Here is a 15,659-nt window from a genome sequence, read left to right on the forward strand (position 1 = left end):
ATAGCAGAGGTAGAGTAAGTAAAAAAAAGAGTAATAAAGATAGTAACGCGCAAAGAATAGATATAAAAAGTATTATAGATAAGATTACTAATTTTATATATAATAGAGATAGAGAATAAGTATAATAGGTAGATTCTTATTATAGTGCAGCTTACTTAATTTTCTAGCTAAGGCGCTAGAACGCAGCGCTTAGATAGAAGATTTTATAGTATCTATACTTAGAAAATTATATAACTATAGATTTTATAGCTATATAATATAACGCTTAGAAGAGAAAAGAGCTATTATAATAGGCTACGCCTAGAAAAGTTCTTAGCTAGAAACTTTAAAAACCTAGTCTAGTTTTAGCTAAGCTTAAAAAACTCTTCTAAAGTATATAGCTATCTAGAAAGCTCTTCTTTCTAGGCTATTAAATTTATCTATTACTTTTCTAGCACCTACTCTTAGAGTTAGTCTCTTACAGTTCTCTAGCTTTATTATATACTAATTTTACTTCTACTTTTCTAAAGAGCCTAATTACACTTTCTAGTTAGATAAGAATATTACTTAGTAATACACTATTCTTTACACTACTCTCTTTAGTATAAAACTTAACGTACTAAATCTTCTATTGTAGAAAACATAACTCTTAATCTAGCAGCTCTTATAACTAGTTACAAACTTACTTTAGATAATTACAAAGACTTATAGTATCTACTTAGTTATAGTCTATCTTCTTAGAATTAACACTATTTATAGACTTTAGAGTTAGCTCTAGCGTATTTAGCGCTACTTTATAGTAGATAGTAATATCTTACTAGTATTTATTTATATACTTTTAATATAGTTTAATAGTTATATATCTATAGGTATCTAGACGCAGTAATTATATCTATATAGAGAGAGATTTATATAGTCTATTAGCTATAAAAGACTCTAGTATATCTATAAAAATAATATAATTAAGGTAATAGTATATAATACTCTTAACGTTTAATATATGTCTAACCTAAATACTACTAAGAGCTAGAGGTAGAAAGTAGAACACGTTAGTAACGTCTTAAATAAGAGAGAGAAGTTTATATAAATAGAGTATAGTATTAGTAATAACTAGAACGTAATTATAATTAGAAATATCTACTATAATAATAGTAGAAAGGTCTAGAAATATTCTAAACGTAGAAGTTAGAAGAATTATAAGTATAAAAGTTTAATATATTAGTATTTATAGGCGTCTTTGTTAGAAAGTAGTTTACGTGTTAAGTTAAACGCTAATATAATTAGGTCTACTTATTACTATTAGTCTAAAATTCTAGTTATTTACTATTTAAGACTATACCTTAGAAGATTATATTTAAGACGTTGTAGAATATAATAGTAACTACAAGTAGTTAGTATATTACTCGCTAGCTTATAGAAGTAGTCGCGTTACTAGATCTAGATATACTCTAATAGGCATTTAAATTAATATTTACTAGTAATATAAACCTATTACTTATATTCTAGATCTTTAAGGTTACTCTAAAAGATATAGCCTAGTAAGATACGCTCGAACAGTGTATATAGGCTACTTAGTATAGTTATCTTAAACTAGCTACTATCTAAACATGCTAGGCTTTTATTATAGCTAGTTTTTCTTAGGCTATATAGAATATTACTAGCGGAATATTACTTACTAGGTGCAATTTCTCTATAGAAAGGCTACCTAGTAAGATAGAAGTGCTAATAAGCTATGTACACTAGTTATTAACTAAGTAGAAGAAGTAATAGAACGCTAGGCGTAAAAAGATTAATAATTAGTAGCTGTTATCTATAGTAGTTCTTAATCTAACATTTGTATTAAACACGTAGTTATTCTAAACACTAAACTACTTAATTATTACTAATATGCTAGAGTATCTAAACAACTATATAATAGTAGAAATTCTAGTAACACCTCTAGAGGTCGGCGGCATTAAAGACAACGCTAAGGATATACAAAAGACTAAGTAATTTAATATAGAAGACAACCTTATAGAATTAAAAGATAGAAGAGAGGTAAGTGCGTAAGAGAAGTATAGAAAGCGATAATAGAACAGAGACGGCGAACGGATGCGATAAATAAGAGCAATAGAAGAGAATATTAGTCGACAGAATAAGACTCTCGGCGTAGTGGGTTTAAAAAGGCATTTTATATAGTATTGTTGTTGGCTCGGCTTAAGAGATTACAAGTACTCGTAGCTTAATAATATCTAACGCCTAGGAGGCGTACTAAAGAACGAGCTAATGATATAGAAGATTTAATACATAAAGTTTAAGTTGTTACTTAGAGTTATCTCTATAATTGTAATTCTTGCATAGTACGCTATGAGCATTAGAAAGCCTACTAAGCCTCGCCTAGAGACTGCAGACAGCGAATCTTACTCTATACAAATCCGACATAGACTAAAGGACATGCTGGCACTTAATCGCTGCCTGTGCGTCCTAGGAATTTCTCTTGCCGAATCTCAAGCTAGCTAGGCAATGGCGCTACAGTATGAATGTCGGCTTGAAGTTGTGCGGTAGAATGCCAATTTTTCCGCTATTCTATTAACGTCCACGTACGTCCTTGTGCAACAATTTGGTCTACATCGTGTGCGTAGCCAGTGTCGAAGTTGCATCTAACTAGGGACTTCCCGGAACATATCTCTTGCAAAGCCTCTGGAAAGCCCCTTATGATGAATGCAGCATTCTCTCGAACTATTATCTAATTAAGTTGGCATGACTGTGAATCAGGAGTTTTGACGCACTGCTGATACGCGGATTGCTATGCGGCGTCTCGTTGTAGGACATTGAAGACTTGCGCCGAGGTCTTAGGCGTCGGCATCCCGTCTATGACTAGGTTGAAGGCACCTGCCGGCATGCCTAGAGACGCAAGTGCCAGCGCTTCCATTATCCAGGCAGCAACCCCATTATCGCCCTAGTGTCCCTGACTGATTATGTTCGCCGTTAAGCGGTCGAGTTTCTATTGTTGCATATCTTCGAGTGTTTGGGACTGCAATTCGCACAGCGAAATGGATGCGGCAGGTAGGATAGTTCTCTAAAGGCTGATTCGACGTTCTATATGCAAGTCAGAGTTCTCTTGGCAGAATGGTATCAAGCCCTGACCATGGCACTCAGGCCATGCGACAGACTCATGATCTTCGTGTAGCACTAGATTGCGCATTGCTAGTCGCGTTTCAGCGGGCATAGACTCCAGGAAGCGGATGGCTGCAGTCGCTGCCGAGAACCTATATTGTTCTTGATCCCAATATAGCCACGGTTTGGAATAGCTGGCCTCGACGCATACAGGGTCTATGAGTTCGAGCATATCGGAAATGTCGTCCTCACTTGGGAACATCCATGGTGGATGACTGTACTCTACCACAGGCACCGGATCGGGACTTGGCGTGTATGCGGACCCCTTCCAATGTCGGTCCCGACTTACGGCGTCTTCGAATTCGGGTTTTGCCGCAATGGCTTCCAATGTGGACGCGATGAAATGTCGGGTTTGTGACGGGATCTCCTTCCATTCATTGAGGTTACGACCGATTCCATTGCGTCCAAAACACTGCATTGTCTGAATGGTGGGCAAGAACGCCGAATGGTATTTTTCCACGTAGTCGCATATTGCGCTATCAATGAGACCAGTCCACGGAGCGTGCCATAGCAGATACTTTGCCTTGAGTTGGTTGATGATTATCTGGATCGCGTTGAATCGGCCAGCCCGTTGGCAAAGGTTTTCGTCGCACACGGTCGAGAAGTTGATTGTATTCAGCTTTAGAGCAAGACCACGGGTCTCAGCTGCGACCTGACGGCATGTAAGCCTAAGATCGAGGTCAATCACCTCAGCCTTCGCTTTGAGCAGCTTGTTCGTCTTGTGGTTGTAATGGTACCCATCTTCAAGCGTGAAGTAGTCTTCGTAAATTTGATCGCGCAGTTCGCGGGGAAGCTTGAGGAAGCCTTGCGGTTCGGCCATGTCGCTATTGAGCAAGCGGTTGATGGGGGAGAAAAAAAGGATGTGAAGATGGAAGATGAGCCAAGGGCGACAAAGCTGCGACTTTGCACCTGGGCGGAGGGAGGCAGCACTATGTGCACGTGACATTGACAATGTGGCCTTGCTCTTCGCGTCAGTAAGTACGGAAATGTCGTGCCATGGTACTGAGAGTAACCCTATCATCGCAGAGTTGTCCTCGAACCCCCAGCCGGTAGCGGAGGAGGCCCGGGGTGCAGCGACTAACAGTTCGGGAAACACAACCCTGGAACCGAAAACAGGCAGTAGCTAGCACCAATGATATTATTTCCGGAGTCCTACAGGGTAGCAGGTACGCGGTGGTTCTGGCCAGACGCCTTCGTCGATTTTGTTGGCGCGGCCTCAGAGAAACGTGGAGGAGGGGCGTTGAACCGGATTGCGGCAATCGCCAGTTCATGAAGTACCAAGACGCTAGCCACCGAGGTAGCTAGCTCAGGATGACCCCTATATCCCCGCGTCGCGATCGCGCCGGATGGCCGCCACCTAGGGAAAACAAAGCTTAGAAGGCTATATTGCCTTGACATTTCACAAAAACCTATATTAAAAGTGATGTAGGCTGCAAGACACCTATTAACTCTCTCCCTCAAAGGGATGCCGCGATCGCTTTCCGGTGACCCACGTTTGAGAGCTTTGTATTCTTTACATTCGTGACAATCCGTTCACGGCAGTCATGCAAGGTCTTTCTGCTAAAAGTCATTGACATTCATCATTTGGATGCGGTCTCGTGGCTGGTGAGTTACACGAAGACGTCTATTGCAGTACCAGCACTAATTGTTCGACACCCCGTTCTTGTATCTCATCAGGAAAATTACTCAAATCCGCCCTCTACGCATTCGGAAGTCATACTATACATTACCAAAGCCTGCGACTGTCACCTCAAAAACCAATTGAATGCAGAATGAGATGATTGCGTTCTCATACGCATTGTCGTTGCCCACGAGGCCCGAACCTATACTCCAATGACTTCCTTCGCATGTTTAGCGAAGCTCTCGGTCGCTGATAAGTTCACGCAAATACCACCGACGCAAAACTCCATCTTCATGGCGCCTGAGCATCAAAGATACGAGGTTCGTGCTTACTCCATTGCTCCTCCCATACCTTCATCGACCACTCCTGAGCAGCCTGCCTTATGGAAGTTGAATAATCGATACTAGCGAGGCTGAAGTTACAGCTCACGATGGACGTACCGTCAGCAATCGCAGCGAGAGCTTCCGGAAATCCTCTCATCTGGTAGCTGGCGTTGCGCCTCGTTTCGAACCAGCTCATCTTGTTGTGATGATCTGCGCGATGCTCTTCGAATACTGTCTGCCATGCGGCATCTCGCTGCACGATCTTGAACACTTCGGAGCTCCTCTCAGGTATTGGCTGCCCGTCGAACACCAGCTTGAAGCATTGAGGCGGCATGCCTAGATTGTCAAGGGCGAGCGCCTCCATGATCCATGGTGCTATGCAAAATCTGGTGATATACTCAGCCCGCAGTAGACGCAAACGATCTTGGCCACGATAAAAGCCGTTCATTCTGGAAGCACCGGCGGGAAGCGCATTTCTCCACAAATCCACTCGTCGTTCTATTCGAAGTGCTCCATTCTCCCGACAGTAGGGAAGCAAGCCTTGGACGTGGCACTCGGGCCAAGCAGCAGCCACATGGTCCTCATCCAAGAGCACACGACGAAAGCGGCATCGTATAGATGCAGGCATTGACGAGAAGAAGCGGACTGCGGCCGATGCCGCGGAGAAACTGTATTTAGTTCGTTCCAGGATTCTAGGGAGGAATGAGTCATTGTCCAGACTACGCCTTATGTTAGCTATTTCGTTGCTGTCCGGTATAAGCCAAGGTGAGTGTTCCAGTGAGACAACCCCAGGGACTTCGTGGTTCGAGCCTCCCATCTTCCAATCAGCATCTTCCAGAAGGGTCTCTAAAGCCCGTATGACGAAGCGGCGGTGGAGCGACGGAGCCTCACCCCAGGAGGCATTCGTACGATCATCGACGCTGATTACTCCGATGTCGCGAAGTTGGCTGATGACGGGCAGGAATTGTGGAAACTCTGCTTCCAATCTGTTGCAGCTGTCCTGGTCGATGCATCCGCGGAATGCTCGTAGTAGGCGTGACCTGCTGTCTTCGTCCCTAAGCTGCATGTAGTGATGCTGTCCTGCATGATCTGATGTAGCTTCGTTGTATAATGTAGAGAATTTGATGGTGTTGAGACTGAAAACAAGACCATGCATCTCGGCAGCGGCAAGTTTGCAGGTATACAAGAACTCTAGGTCGATGGGAGTGCCGTCCATCTCGGTGAGTCTGTTCGTCTCATAATGGTAATGATACCCGCCCGGAGCTGTAAGGTAGTAGCCATACACTAGATTGCGCAATTCGGAGGGAAGTGCGAACAACTTAGACTGCGACTGTCGGTTGGGCACGGAAATGCCATCCATCGTATGCGGCGAAATGGGCATCGGGTGCCGCGGTATTTGTAGATATGTCGCAAGGTGGGTAATGGGGGTTATTCTTAAGGTTTGCATTGACGAAGGTTAGAGAAAACGTTTTTTTGGGCGTTCGTGTCCTCTGGTAGAAGAACTTTTTAAGTAGACAGTACCTCCCCCATCTTTGGGAAGGCAACCACCTCGCCACGTGAGTCGCAGCCTGGCACATGATCTCAACAACGAAGGCATTAATGTCGCTATGCGACAGTCAATTTTCTTGTGGGTCAAGAACAGTTTTCTCGATGAGGTCTTTTCTGCAGATACGTACATACCCGCCAGTCAAACAGCATCTTGCGCGCACAAAGGTCTTCAACAATACTGCATGTTCCGACTCGCGCAGTTTTGGCAGGAACGCACCGTCTTTGACCAGAACCAGGCTGACGTAAGCTCCAGTTACATCTAGCGGAATCATCTCCGACTAGCTGTACGCTCATCCTAGTCGCACCCCATGTAGCGGTCAGCTTTTAGAGCGGCTCCCAGGGGAATTAAACCTTATTGCAACTCGCCCAGCCGGGCAGATACCCAAGGGTGTGGATCCGAGATCTTGTTCCGTATTACTTCCACGCGTACTGTCCGTGACTTGAAGTTCAAAGAAGGCGGTGGGATGTCTAGTCGGACCCGTGGACATGTATGACCTCTTCGGTCGGCCGTCGTTGCTGCGCTTCATCCAATGTGTCGCGCGCGACCAGAGGGCTAATGTCTAGTATCAGTTAAAGGCATTGTCAATGCACATGTCTTACTCTTGGGTTTGGAAGGTTTAGGGTACTAACAAGTTGGCTATTTTGTTAATCATCTTCTTGACTTTCCTCTTCGTCTAAAGCACGCGGATATCCGGATTCTCACCACTCGGCGCACGGTATGCCAGCTTCGAAAATGGGCCGGAGACTTCGTAGTTTAACGGGCGCATTCGCTGCGCTTACGACATTGTTCTCGTCAGCTTCCGCGATTCCATTTGGCGTAAAGATCTATTCGTGTACGACACCAGGAGTTATCGCGCCGGCTTTCGACGATGGGCCATCATTTTACTCGGAGGATATCCTTGACCGGTACGGATACTCTCACAGTGTGGGAGTGGAATTTTTTGTGTGCTGATTTGGGATCTTAGAATGGGAGCAGCAGGCTTCAAAGCAACCTGGTTCATTAACGGAGATAACATGGGCGATCTATACGACTACAACGCGACGTTACGCAGAATGGTCGACATGGGCCATCAGATCGGGTCGCATACGTACGTTCTCCCCCTCCACTTCACAAACTTCACCCATACAAGAACATCAGCTAATCGCAATACCAGATGGAGTCACGCCAACCTCTCCTCTCTCTCCCCCACCGCCATACGCGACGAAATGACACTCCTAGAAGACGCCATGATGAACATCCTCGGCTTCTTCCCATACTACATGCGCCCGCCTTTTCTCTCCGCAGACAGCCAAGCTCTCAGTGTGTTGAAGGAACTCGAGTACCACGTCATCATCGGCGACCTCAACACCAAAGACTGGAAATACCAATCCGCCGATACAATTGGCGAAGCGAAGAAACTGTTTGATCTGGGCCTGGAGAGGGGGTATAGCATCGTCGAGGCGCACGACCAGGAAGTTTGGACGCAGGGCGAATTGATTGACTATATGATCAAGGTTGTGCGGGAGAGAAATATAAAGAGTGAGCCCGACCACATCCTCGCCCTCTTTCCCTACCAGCATGAGCTAACAACCCCACCACAGCCGTAACAGTAGCAGAATGCCTCGGCGAACCCTCACCTTCGCAATGGTACCGCACCGCCCGCCTCCCATATCCTCTCACAAGATCCAGACTTAGCTGCCAAACTCCCTTCGCAAAGTGCGATACCGCAGACGACAGCATTCCATGGGAGAGGATTACTCCCGATTTGACGTGTGGGAATGAGAAAAAGGGGAAGGGGAAGGGGTATATATGCCGGACGGGGCAGTGTTGTAGTAGACATGGGAATTGCGGGATTGAGGAGGCGTATTGTGCGGTGAATAAGGGTTGTCAGGAGGACTTCGGTGTTTGCAAGGGCTGAAGAAACGTCGTTGGATTGTAGTCTTTGATAGCCGGATGGTGATTCAGGGAGTTGTCGGATCCAGCCGTCAACGTCTCAGGCGGACACACCATCCGCATCTTCGTCGTCGTCATCGAAAGCTTCGTCGCGCCAACCAGCCGCGCCAGACATCGCGAGGATACGCTGAAGGTGCCACTGCAAAGCGAGCAGGCCTACAGCCTACATCAACATAGAAACCTGCAAAGTAGGTGACCTAACGTCGATGTAGGCTCCTGGCTTGCTCGTCACTCGGTCCGGGCTCTTTTCTTAAAACGCGCTCCTTGGATAAATGTGGACCTAAAGATGGGTGTACGAAGTCAGTTGTTGTCTCACATACAATTCGTACAGGAATCTTACTAACCGCCTCTGCACCCTTTGTCCTTGATACGGCACAAAGGTTGCCGTCTCGATCTTTACAGCGAGCTGCGACAACCGCTGATCTTCCAAGGCTGGCCTCTTGGTCGCCCTCACTTCGTCCTGATCTTGTCCGCGATGCCTTTCCGGAGGCGGTATGGGGGCGGGAGACGGATGCGACGGCGTTGGAGAATGCGACGTCGTTCTTTACTTCTGGCTTTTGTTGCCAGAGCCTTACGGCATCCATCGCCGCGTGCGAAAGATTGGTCCCTCGCTTCCAAGCATCATCAGATGCTGCCAATTTCTCCACGAAGTCTAGGTCGGCGAACTGGCAAAACGCCCAAAGCACGCGATCGATCTCGATAGTGCTATGCTCGGCTTCGATCTTGTCGAAGGCGGTTTGCCGTTCTTGCGACCGCATACCGAATCGCTCTTCGTCGCTCTCCGGTCGTACGCTCGTCCATCCAAAGTTTGTGGCGTCCATAGTAATGTGTATGGTGATCTTTAAAAAAGAGTAAGCGGACTTGACTGTGCTGTGCAGAAAAGCTTGCGTCCTAGAAGTCGGGTACCAAGAAGATTAGCACAGTCAGGTAGTAGCTACAAAGGTAGTGCCTACCATGGTACCTCATCTCATGGAGTTGATGATAGGAAAGCGTCTGGCCAAACATGCGAACCGCCCCAGCAGATTAAACCACCAGCGAATGTGTCGAGTGGCCGTCGCATTGTTTCTGTTCGTAGAGTGTTGTTGTGGTTGTAGACAGGTGAGTGCACGACTGGACGGCTAGGGAAGTCATGCAATGACGCCATGACGCCATCGCCCGTAAGGTAGCCGCTCCTGGTACCCAGATAGTAGCAACGGCCCGCAGACACACTGGAACACAACCTAAAGCATAACACAGGGTATCTTCTATACAGTCTATTAGGATAATTCGCAAAATGCTAATATGCTAGTTTTATATAAAAGCCCGCCCGTACTCGCCTAGAAAGGCTCGCTCATTCCACATCCTTGGCATGCCATCCGCATTTATGGTCGTCGTCATTATCGAAGTCTTCGTCGCGCCTACCAGCCGCAAGCCTACATCGCGAGAGTCCGCTGCAGGTGCCGTCGCAACGCACATCCTGGAGCCTACCTCGACCGTAGGTAACCAAAACTACACGTTTCCATGTTGATGTAGTCTGCGAACTTGTTTGGTTTTCTTCTCGTGTAGGGTGTGTATTTGTGTAGCGCTTGAGTGGCCAATGTTCTTTAACTCATTTGGTAAAAGGTCGTTGATCGAAAAACAGCATGCTATGCCACCGCTGTCGATCAGTTGCGGACAGCTGTTCTTGTGGTACAGAACTAGGCCACGAGCATTTGAGAGTAGAAGGACGTCATCGAATATACTGGAAGGTCCTTGTTCATACAGCCGAAGAGAAACAGGTCTTCTGCGTGCCAATGTACACCAAAGTATCTCCACTGAAGTAGATGAAGAGCCGTCTCTTTGTAATCGCAGTTTCTGAACGCCTGACCGATCATCGCGTGTTCGCGGCGATCGTCACTTTCGCTTCTCACGACTACCATCATGGGGCTTCCGTCGCTCAGAAATCCTTCTTCACTGAAGAGCACCCAGTCGGACGGTCTTGTTTCTGCTGGTGCATATGCAAACACGCGTTGCATGTGATCCAGGATTTCCACATACACAATCTCGGAGTTGGATCCGCGTATCGTTGCCTGCGCTGAACAATACAAATAGCGGAGTGATAAGCCACCTGGTGTTGGGAGCTTCTTCCCGATACTAGTACTGCCAAGCAATTGAACCCCACGCCACATATCTCGTGGATGGATAATACATTCTCGATACCACGTTGTGCGTTCATAGTCCAGTGTTGAACTAGGAAGGTATACCATATGATGACTTAGGGGGGGACTGGAATATCCAATAGGCTTGGGATCAAATACTGTGTCGTTCATCGACGAGAAGGTGTTCAGCAGGATCTGACTACCAAACCGCTTGGTGATCGCCAGTTGTATTGCTTGGTCCTCAACATTGACTTCGAAAAGTTTGCATAGCCGACGAGGCCACTCAATAGCCACTCCTGCAGTCGGCTCAGTCTCGAGATTCTGGAGATATAATTGCAGTACCTCTATGGCAACTTGGTAATTGCTCTTGCTGTAGTCTGGCAGAGGACGGTTACCACTTCTCCACTCAACCAAAGCCAGAACACCAAACAGTCTATCGCGAACGTCCGTGCATTGAAAGTTCTGCATGGCGTCTAGCACCTCTGCCAATCGACGGCGTCTTCGCGAACCAGAAGCAAGAGTAAGACAGCCGCGTTGAGCTTCTAGTTTGTGGAAGCTTTCTTCCAGTGTCAGCCAGGAGGAACTATGCCGGCGCGAAAACCAAGGTAGAAGAGAGCATTTGTCTGCGATATCTGAGTCCCGATTGCTTGCCTGATCTCTCTGTTTGGGGTTGTTGATCCACGAATCTATCAGCATACTTATAGCCAGGATATATCCGAACGGACATCGGTCCATGCCACAGCAAAGCGTGGCGTTTGAAGCCATATACAGTTCTTGCAAGATCCAGACTCTCGAAAAGTATGGGCGGTTCATGAGGGCGATGAAACCCTTCGCTAGCGCTTCCCGTTGACCGGGATCGTAACTCCAAGACCAGTAACCGCTCTTCGTAATAGGATTGGGCATCACCCAGTAGTCTGCTTTTTTGATGGCATGCTGTCGAGTGACTTTGTGGAGCTCGGAAAAGAAGTACTGATGATCATCGATGGCGCGAAATAAAGACAAACTATCGTCCGTGTGTGGCCCGACACATGCAAATACATGTTTCGATCTTGCATAGATCTTCCCCATCATTCCCACTTGATGACTCTTTTCCAGTGTAGTGGTTTGGTCAATGCATAGAGCGTCCATCCAGAAGTAGCAGCTCTTCTTGGATGCATGCGCCTGTTTGAGTGCATTAACGCAGTTCTGGCCTGCGGGGAAGGCGCATTCGTTGATGTAGAACCAGTGGATTGGGGTTGGTGAGCCCCATGTATATCTAACACAACAAATAGACGGTCAGTATGAATCGCATAGCCGATTTGTTTGCGAAAAGAAAACGTACGATATAGCATAATAATCAGGAGCTACTGCAAGAGGCCATGCGTTCAGAAGACAGTATACGCGACCATACCTATCGACCTTCTGGATTTCCAACAGTCGTATGTGTGTGGTCGAATCCTGGAGTGGTTCGTGCTTGAATTCTGTGTATGATGGTGTATCCATAGTATATAGGGAATAGCCACTACACCAGTGAACGCGGGAACAGTCGATTTGGTCGCTTCGATATCGTGCTTGTCCGTGTTGCAGGAGAGAACCAGGCGTGGTCAGGATTTCAACGTACGTGCCGACGAAGAGGACAATTTGCTTTTGAAACTAGTTGTGGCCTGGTCGCGATTCGAGCCGGTCATTGAAGGTGCATGTTGGTATGCGGAACGATTGCAAGAGCTTTGAGCAAACATTCCAGGCCGGTGAAGAGGTTCAGCCTCGTGGGCTTGGCGTTGCTGCGCAGCGCTGCGCAGCATACGGAATGTACATGATCCGCGATGATGGAACCAATGAAACAAAGATGGGGATTCGGCAGCAGGGGCTGAGGCTATTGGTGAGGCTTGTGTACGGGTGGTGACACCCGCGGACCGCGACAGCAGATTAGGCCACCAACATGTGTAGCCTCATTGACGCACTGACTGAACGCGACAAGTTCCTTCTATATGTCAAAGGGCAGATTTGAGAGGCTCGCCGCATCATTTCAATTCGTCGAGTGTTCTTGTGTGGTGGTGGTGGTGGTGGTGACGGTTGTAGATGTTGTTGTCGACAGGTGTGGTGAACCAGTCGCCGGCTAGGATCACATGAGGCATGCGGTGACGCAGCAATATCGCCTGACGAGGCAGCAACGACCCACATACCGCATGCACGACGACAGGTCAATCTGAAAAAACAATTCAGAACTACAGCTCAGATTAACTCTAGGTTATTAACTTTGCATGGCTTAGTCTTTTTTAGACGAGGTGCGCACATGGGAGATCAGTCAAGAGCGCAACACAGGGTATCTTTTATACAATCTATCAGGACGAGTCGCCAAATGCCAGGATGCCAGCTGTGCAGCGGCGTAGCCTAACAAGGCTCAGCCACCACAACCTCTCCAAAACACCGAAGGAAATCTATACAATCGTACCAACAAGCTTACTTATGGCCGATGAATCTCATGTCAACACCTAAAAAGACCCGATATTCCCCTTACTATACATAGTCTGCCTCCTCTTATGATGCATCCCCTGCTGTCCCCTAACCCCATTACTCAGCCCAATCCCATCCCCCAAAATCCCATTACCACCAACTTTCCCCTTCCTAACCGCCCGTCGTTTCGCCTCCCTCCTCTTCAACTTCCCACTCCAATGCCTAATCTTGCGCAATATGCGATCAGCCATGAGCACCAGTAGTGTAACAACCATAACCGGCACCGCAATGACCCAAAAGAAGGCGTCGGAGTGGTGTTGCACGCCGTTGAATCGCTCGAAGTTTTGTCCGAAATATCCGACGAGGAAAGTAAGCGGGAGGAAGAAGATGGTTACGGCGGTGAGGATTTTCATGGATTCGTTTTGGAAGGCACCCATCATGTTGAAGATTAGGTCGATGAGGTTATCGGCTGCGCGACGCATTTGGTCCAGGGAAGCGGTGATCATGATGCAGTGGTCCTCCACATCACCGAGGTACGTATGTGCGAGGGGGCTGATGTTGATTTGCGTCATGGTTTTGCGGGTAGCGAGGTTAGCGGTACTCTGGCTCATCATGGTGGCTTGGGCCATGGGATCAGCCTTGTGATCACGCAGAGAGTTGATCAGAGAGACAATAGGCTGGATGGTGTTGCGGAGGATGGAGAGTTCAGAGGTGAGTAGATAGAGAAGTTGGGAGTGGTGCAGCTCGGGGTCTTCGAGGACGTCGAGTTCGAGCTCACCCATTGCGTCTTCGTAGGCGGCTACGACGGGGATGGCGAGATCGACTATGGCGTCGATTATGGCTTGCACTATCATGCTGCTGTCTTGGCTGCGACGCAGGATGGTGTCTTCGGTGCGGAGACGCTTGAGTATCATGTCTTCGACGTCGTCGGCGGAGTGCTCGAAGAAGGAGATTACGGAGTTGTCGGCGAGGAGGAAGATGCTGACTTGCTCGACGCTGACGGTCAGGTGCTTCTCGGTGAGGGCAGAGTGCTGCTCGAGGTATACGATTCGATCGAGATTGTAACCGCCTCGGTAGCGTTGGAGGGTGCGCACGGCGGTGGTGGCAGGCGGGGTGGATATCTTGACTTTCTCGAAGGGCGTGTCGTCGAGCTGCTTCTCTAGGTTGTCCAATGCGCTCATCATCTCATCCTTGCGTACCTGCTTCTTGGCTTCGCTCTTGGGGAAGAGCAGGTTCTTCGCTTTCTTGTACAGCGACTTCTTCTTCTCTTTCTTCTTCTGAGGGTGCCGCGATCGGGAGCGGGAGCGAGCCTTATGCCGTCGTCGTTCGCTGTCGTCGGAATCTGAGTCAGAGTCGCTCTCGGAGTCCTCGTCCATGGGCGTCCGCACGAGTTTGGACAGCGTCAGGAGCAGGAAGGCCTGATCGGAGTACCAGTCCACCTTTGTCCTGCTCTGGGTGCTCATCAAGTCCTCAATGGCCAGCCTGTGCAGGTTCTTGTGGTTTCCCAAAGAACGAATCACGTCCCATGACAGGCCGTTGACGTTGATCCACCGACAGGCCACCCAGTCTTCCTTTGGGTAGTTGAGAAAGTCCTCCAAAGTATCGTTGTCCAGCTCATGGCACTCGACCTTTTCGTCGGAGAAGTCTACGACGGTGATCTGGCATCGCGCGTAGAGGTGGTGGTAGTTGGCGCCGTCGGTCTCGTTCTTGGTGTCGACACCGGGCTCAGCGCCGGGTTCCTGGTGCTGGTACGGGCGCGTCGGGGACTGGTAGTGCTTGACGGTATGCGATCGCGTTATGCGTCGGCGCAGGGTCGAGTCGACTGAGAAGCGGTCAGGGGAGAGAATGTCTTCCCGGTTCGTCGATGCTGCAGTCGCCGTAGTCGCAGTTGCCGAGCGGCCGCGACTTCTCTGCTCGTTGAACTGGGTATCGATAGTCAGATGTGGAGGGGCAGCCGAATCTGAGGCAGAGCGCTCTGGCTGGTCGGGCGCGGGTGGAGCGGATGCGAAGTCTTGGACTTTTGTCTCATGAGGAGAGGCGGCCATCGCGTCCGAAATCCGAAACTGTGGAGCAACGGGGTTGGTTAATTATTCAGGTTAACGAGAGTGAGGAACGGAATGCTGCAGCCATTGGTATGGGAGCGCGCGTTGACTGGTGGTTGGGGGGTTCTCCTTTGCAGCCCACGTTGTGAGATCGCAGCGACCTCTGAGCTGCGCGAGTTTCATGTGCCCAGTGGCCTTCACCATGACGGGACACTCTGTAAATACGGGACTGCAAAGACCATGTGCACCCCGCAGAACTATTCGGTACCACTTCACCTCCGTCACAATGTATTTCGGCCGTAATGCGTGAATTGCTCGCACGTTGAGTCAGATGCGTCGAGTCCGTAGTGGTAACACAGCATGCGAGGCCCAAGGAGAGGGCCGCCTTTGTCAGCAGGCTTGGTGGCATCGTGCAGCTGGCCGGCGCCCCACGCAGCCATCTCGAGTGCGGCCGAAAGATGCAGGCGCCAACAGACGCAGCTTCAGTAGTCACAGTTCGCTGGCAAT

The 15,659-nt window shown here is 48.4% G+C and overlaps 4 protein-coding genes across 4 annotated transcripts; 1 reads left to right on the forward strand and 3 right to left on the reverse strand.

Moving 5' to 3' along the window:
- Positions 1-3,037: 3,037 nt before the first annotated feature.
- Positions 3,038-3,955, reverse strand: J4E93_010901 (uncharacterized protein; the record flags this gene model as incomplete). The annotated part of the gene is made up of 1 exon (XM_049348777.1): positions 3,038-3,955. The coding sequence occupies one exon, from the start codon at positions 3,953-3,955 to the stop codon at positions 3,038-3,040; it is 918 nt and encodes a 305-aa protein (XP_049194010.1).
- Positions 3,956-7,641: 3,686 nt separating this feature from the next.
- J4E93_010902 (uncharacterized protein) lies at positions 7,642-8,214 on the forward strand (the record flags this gene model as incomplete). The annotated part of the gene is made up of 2 exons (XM_049348778.1): positions 7,642-7,715; positions 7,782-8,214. 2 exons carry the CDS (start codon positions 7,642-7,644, stop codon positions 8,212-8,214), a joined length of 507 nt encoding a protein of 168 aa, XP_049194011.1.
- A 386-nt stretch (positions 8,215-8,600) lies between these two features.
- J4E93_010903 (uncharacterized protein) lies at positions 8,601-9,381 on the reverse strand (the record flags this gene model as incomplete). The annotated part of the gene is made up of 2 exons (XM_049348779.1): positions 8,601-8,723; positions 8,881-9,381. 2 exons carry the CDS (start codon positions 9,379-9,381, stop codon positions 8,601-8,603), a joined length of 624 nt encoding a protein of 207 aa, XP_049194012.1.
- A 3,767-nt stretch (positions 9,382-13,148) lies between these two features.
- Positions 13,149-15,155, reverse strand: J4E93_010904 (uncharacterized protein; the record flags this gene model as incomplete). The annotated part of the gene is made up of 1 exon (XM_049348780.1): positions 13,149-15,155. The coding sequence occupies one exon, from the start codon at positions 15,153-15,155 to the stop codon at positions 13,149-13,151; it is 2,007 nt and encodes a 668-aa protein (XP_049194013.1).
- Positions 15,156-15,659: the final 504 nt, after the last annotated feature.

Source organism: Alternaria ventricosa (genome assembly GCF_023758065.1).
Source record: "Alternaria ventricosa strain BMP 2768 chromosome Unknown scaffold_38, whole genome shotgun sequence".
In the NCBI taxonomy this organism is placed as follows: Eukaryota; Fungi; Ascomycota; class Dothideomycetes; order Pleosporales; family Pleosporaceae; genus Alternaria; species Alternaria ventricosa.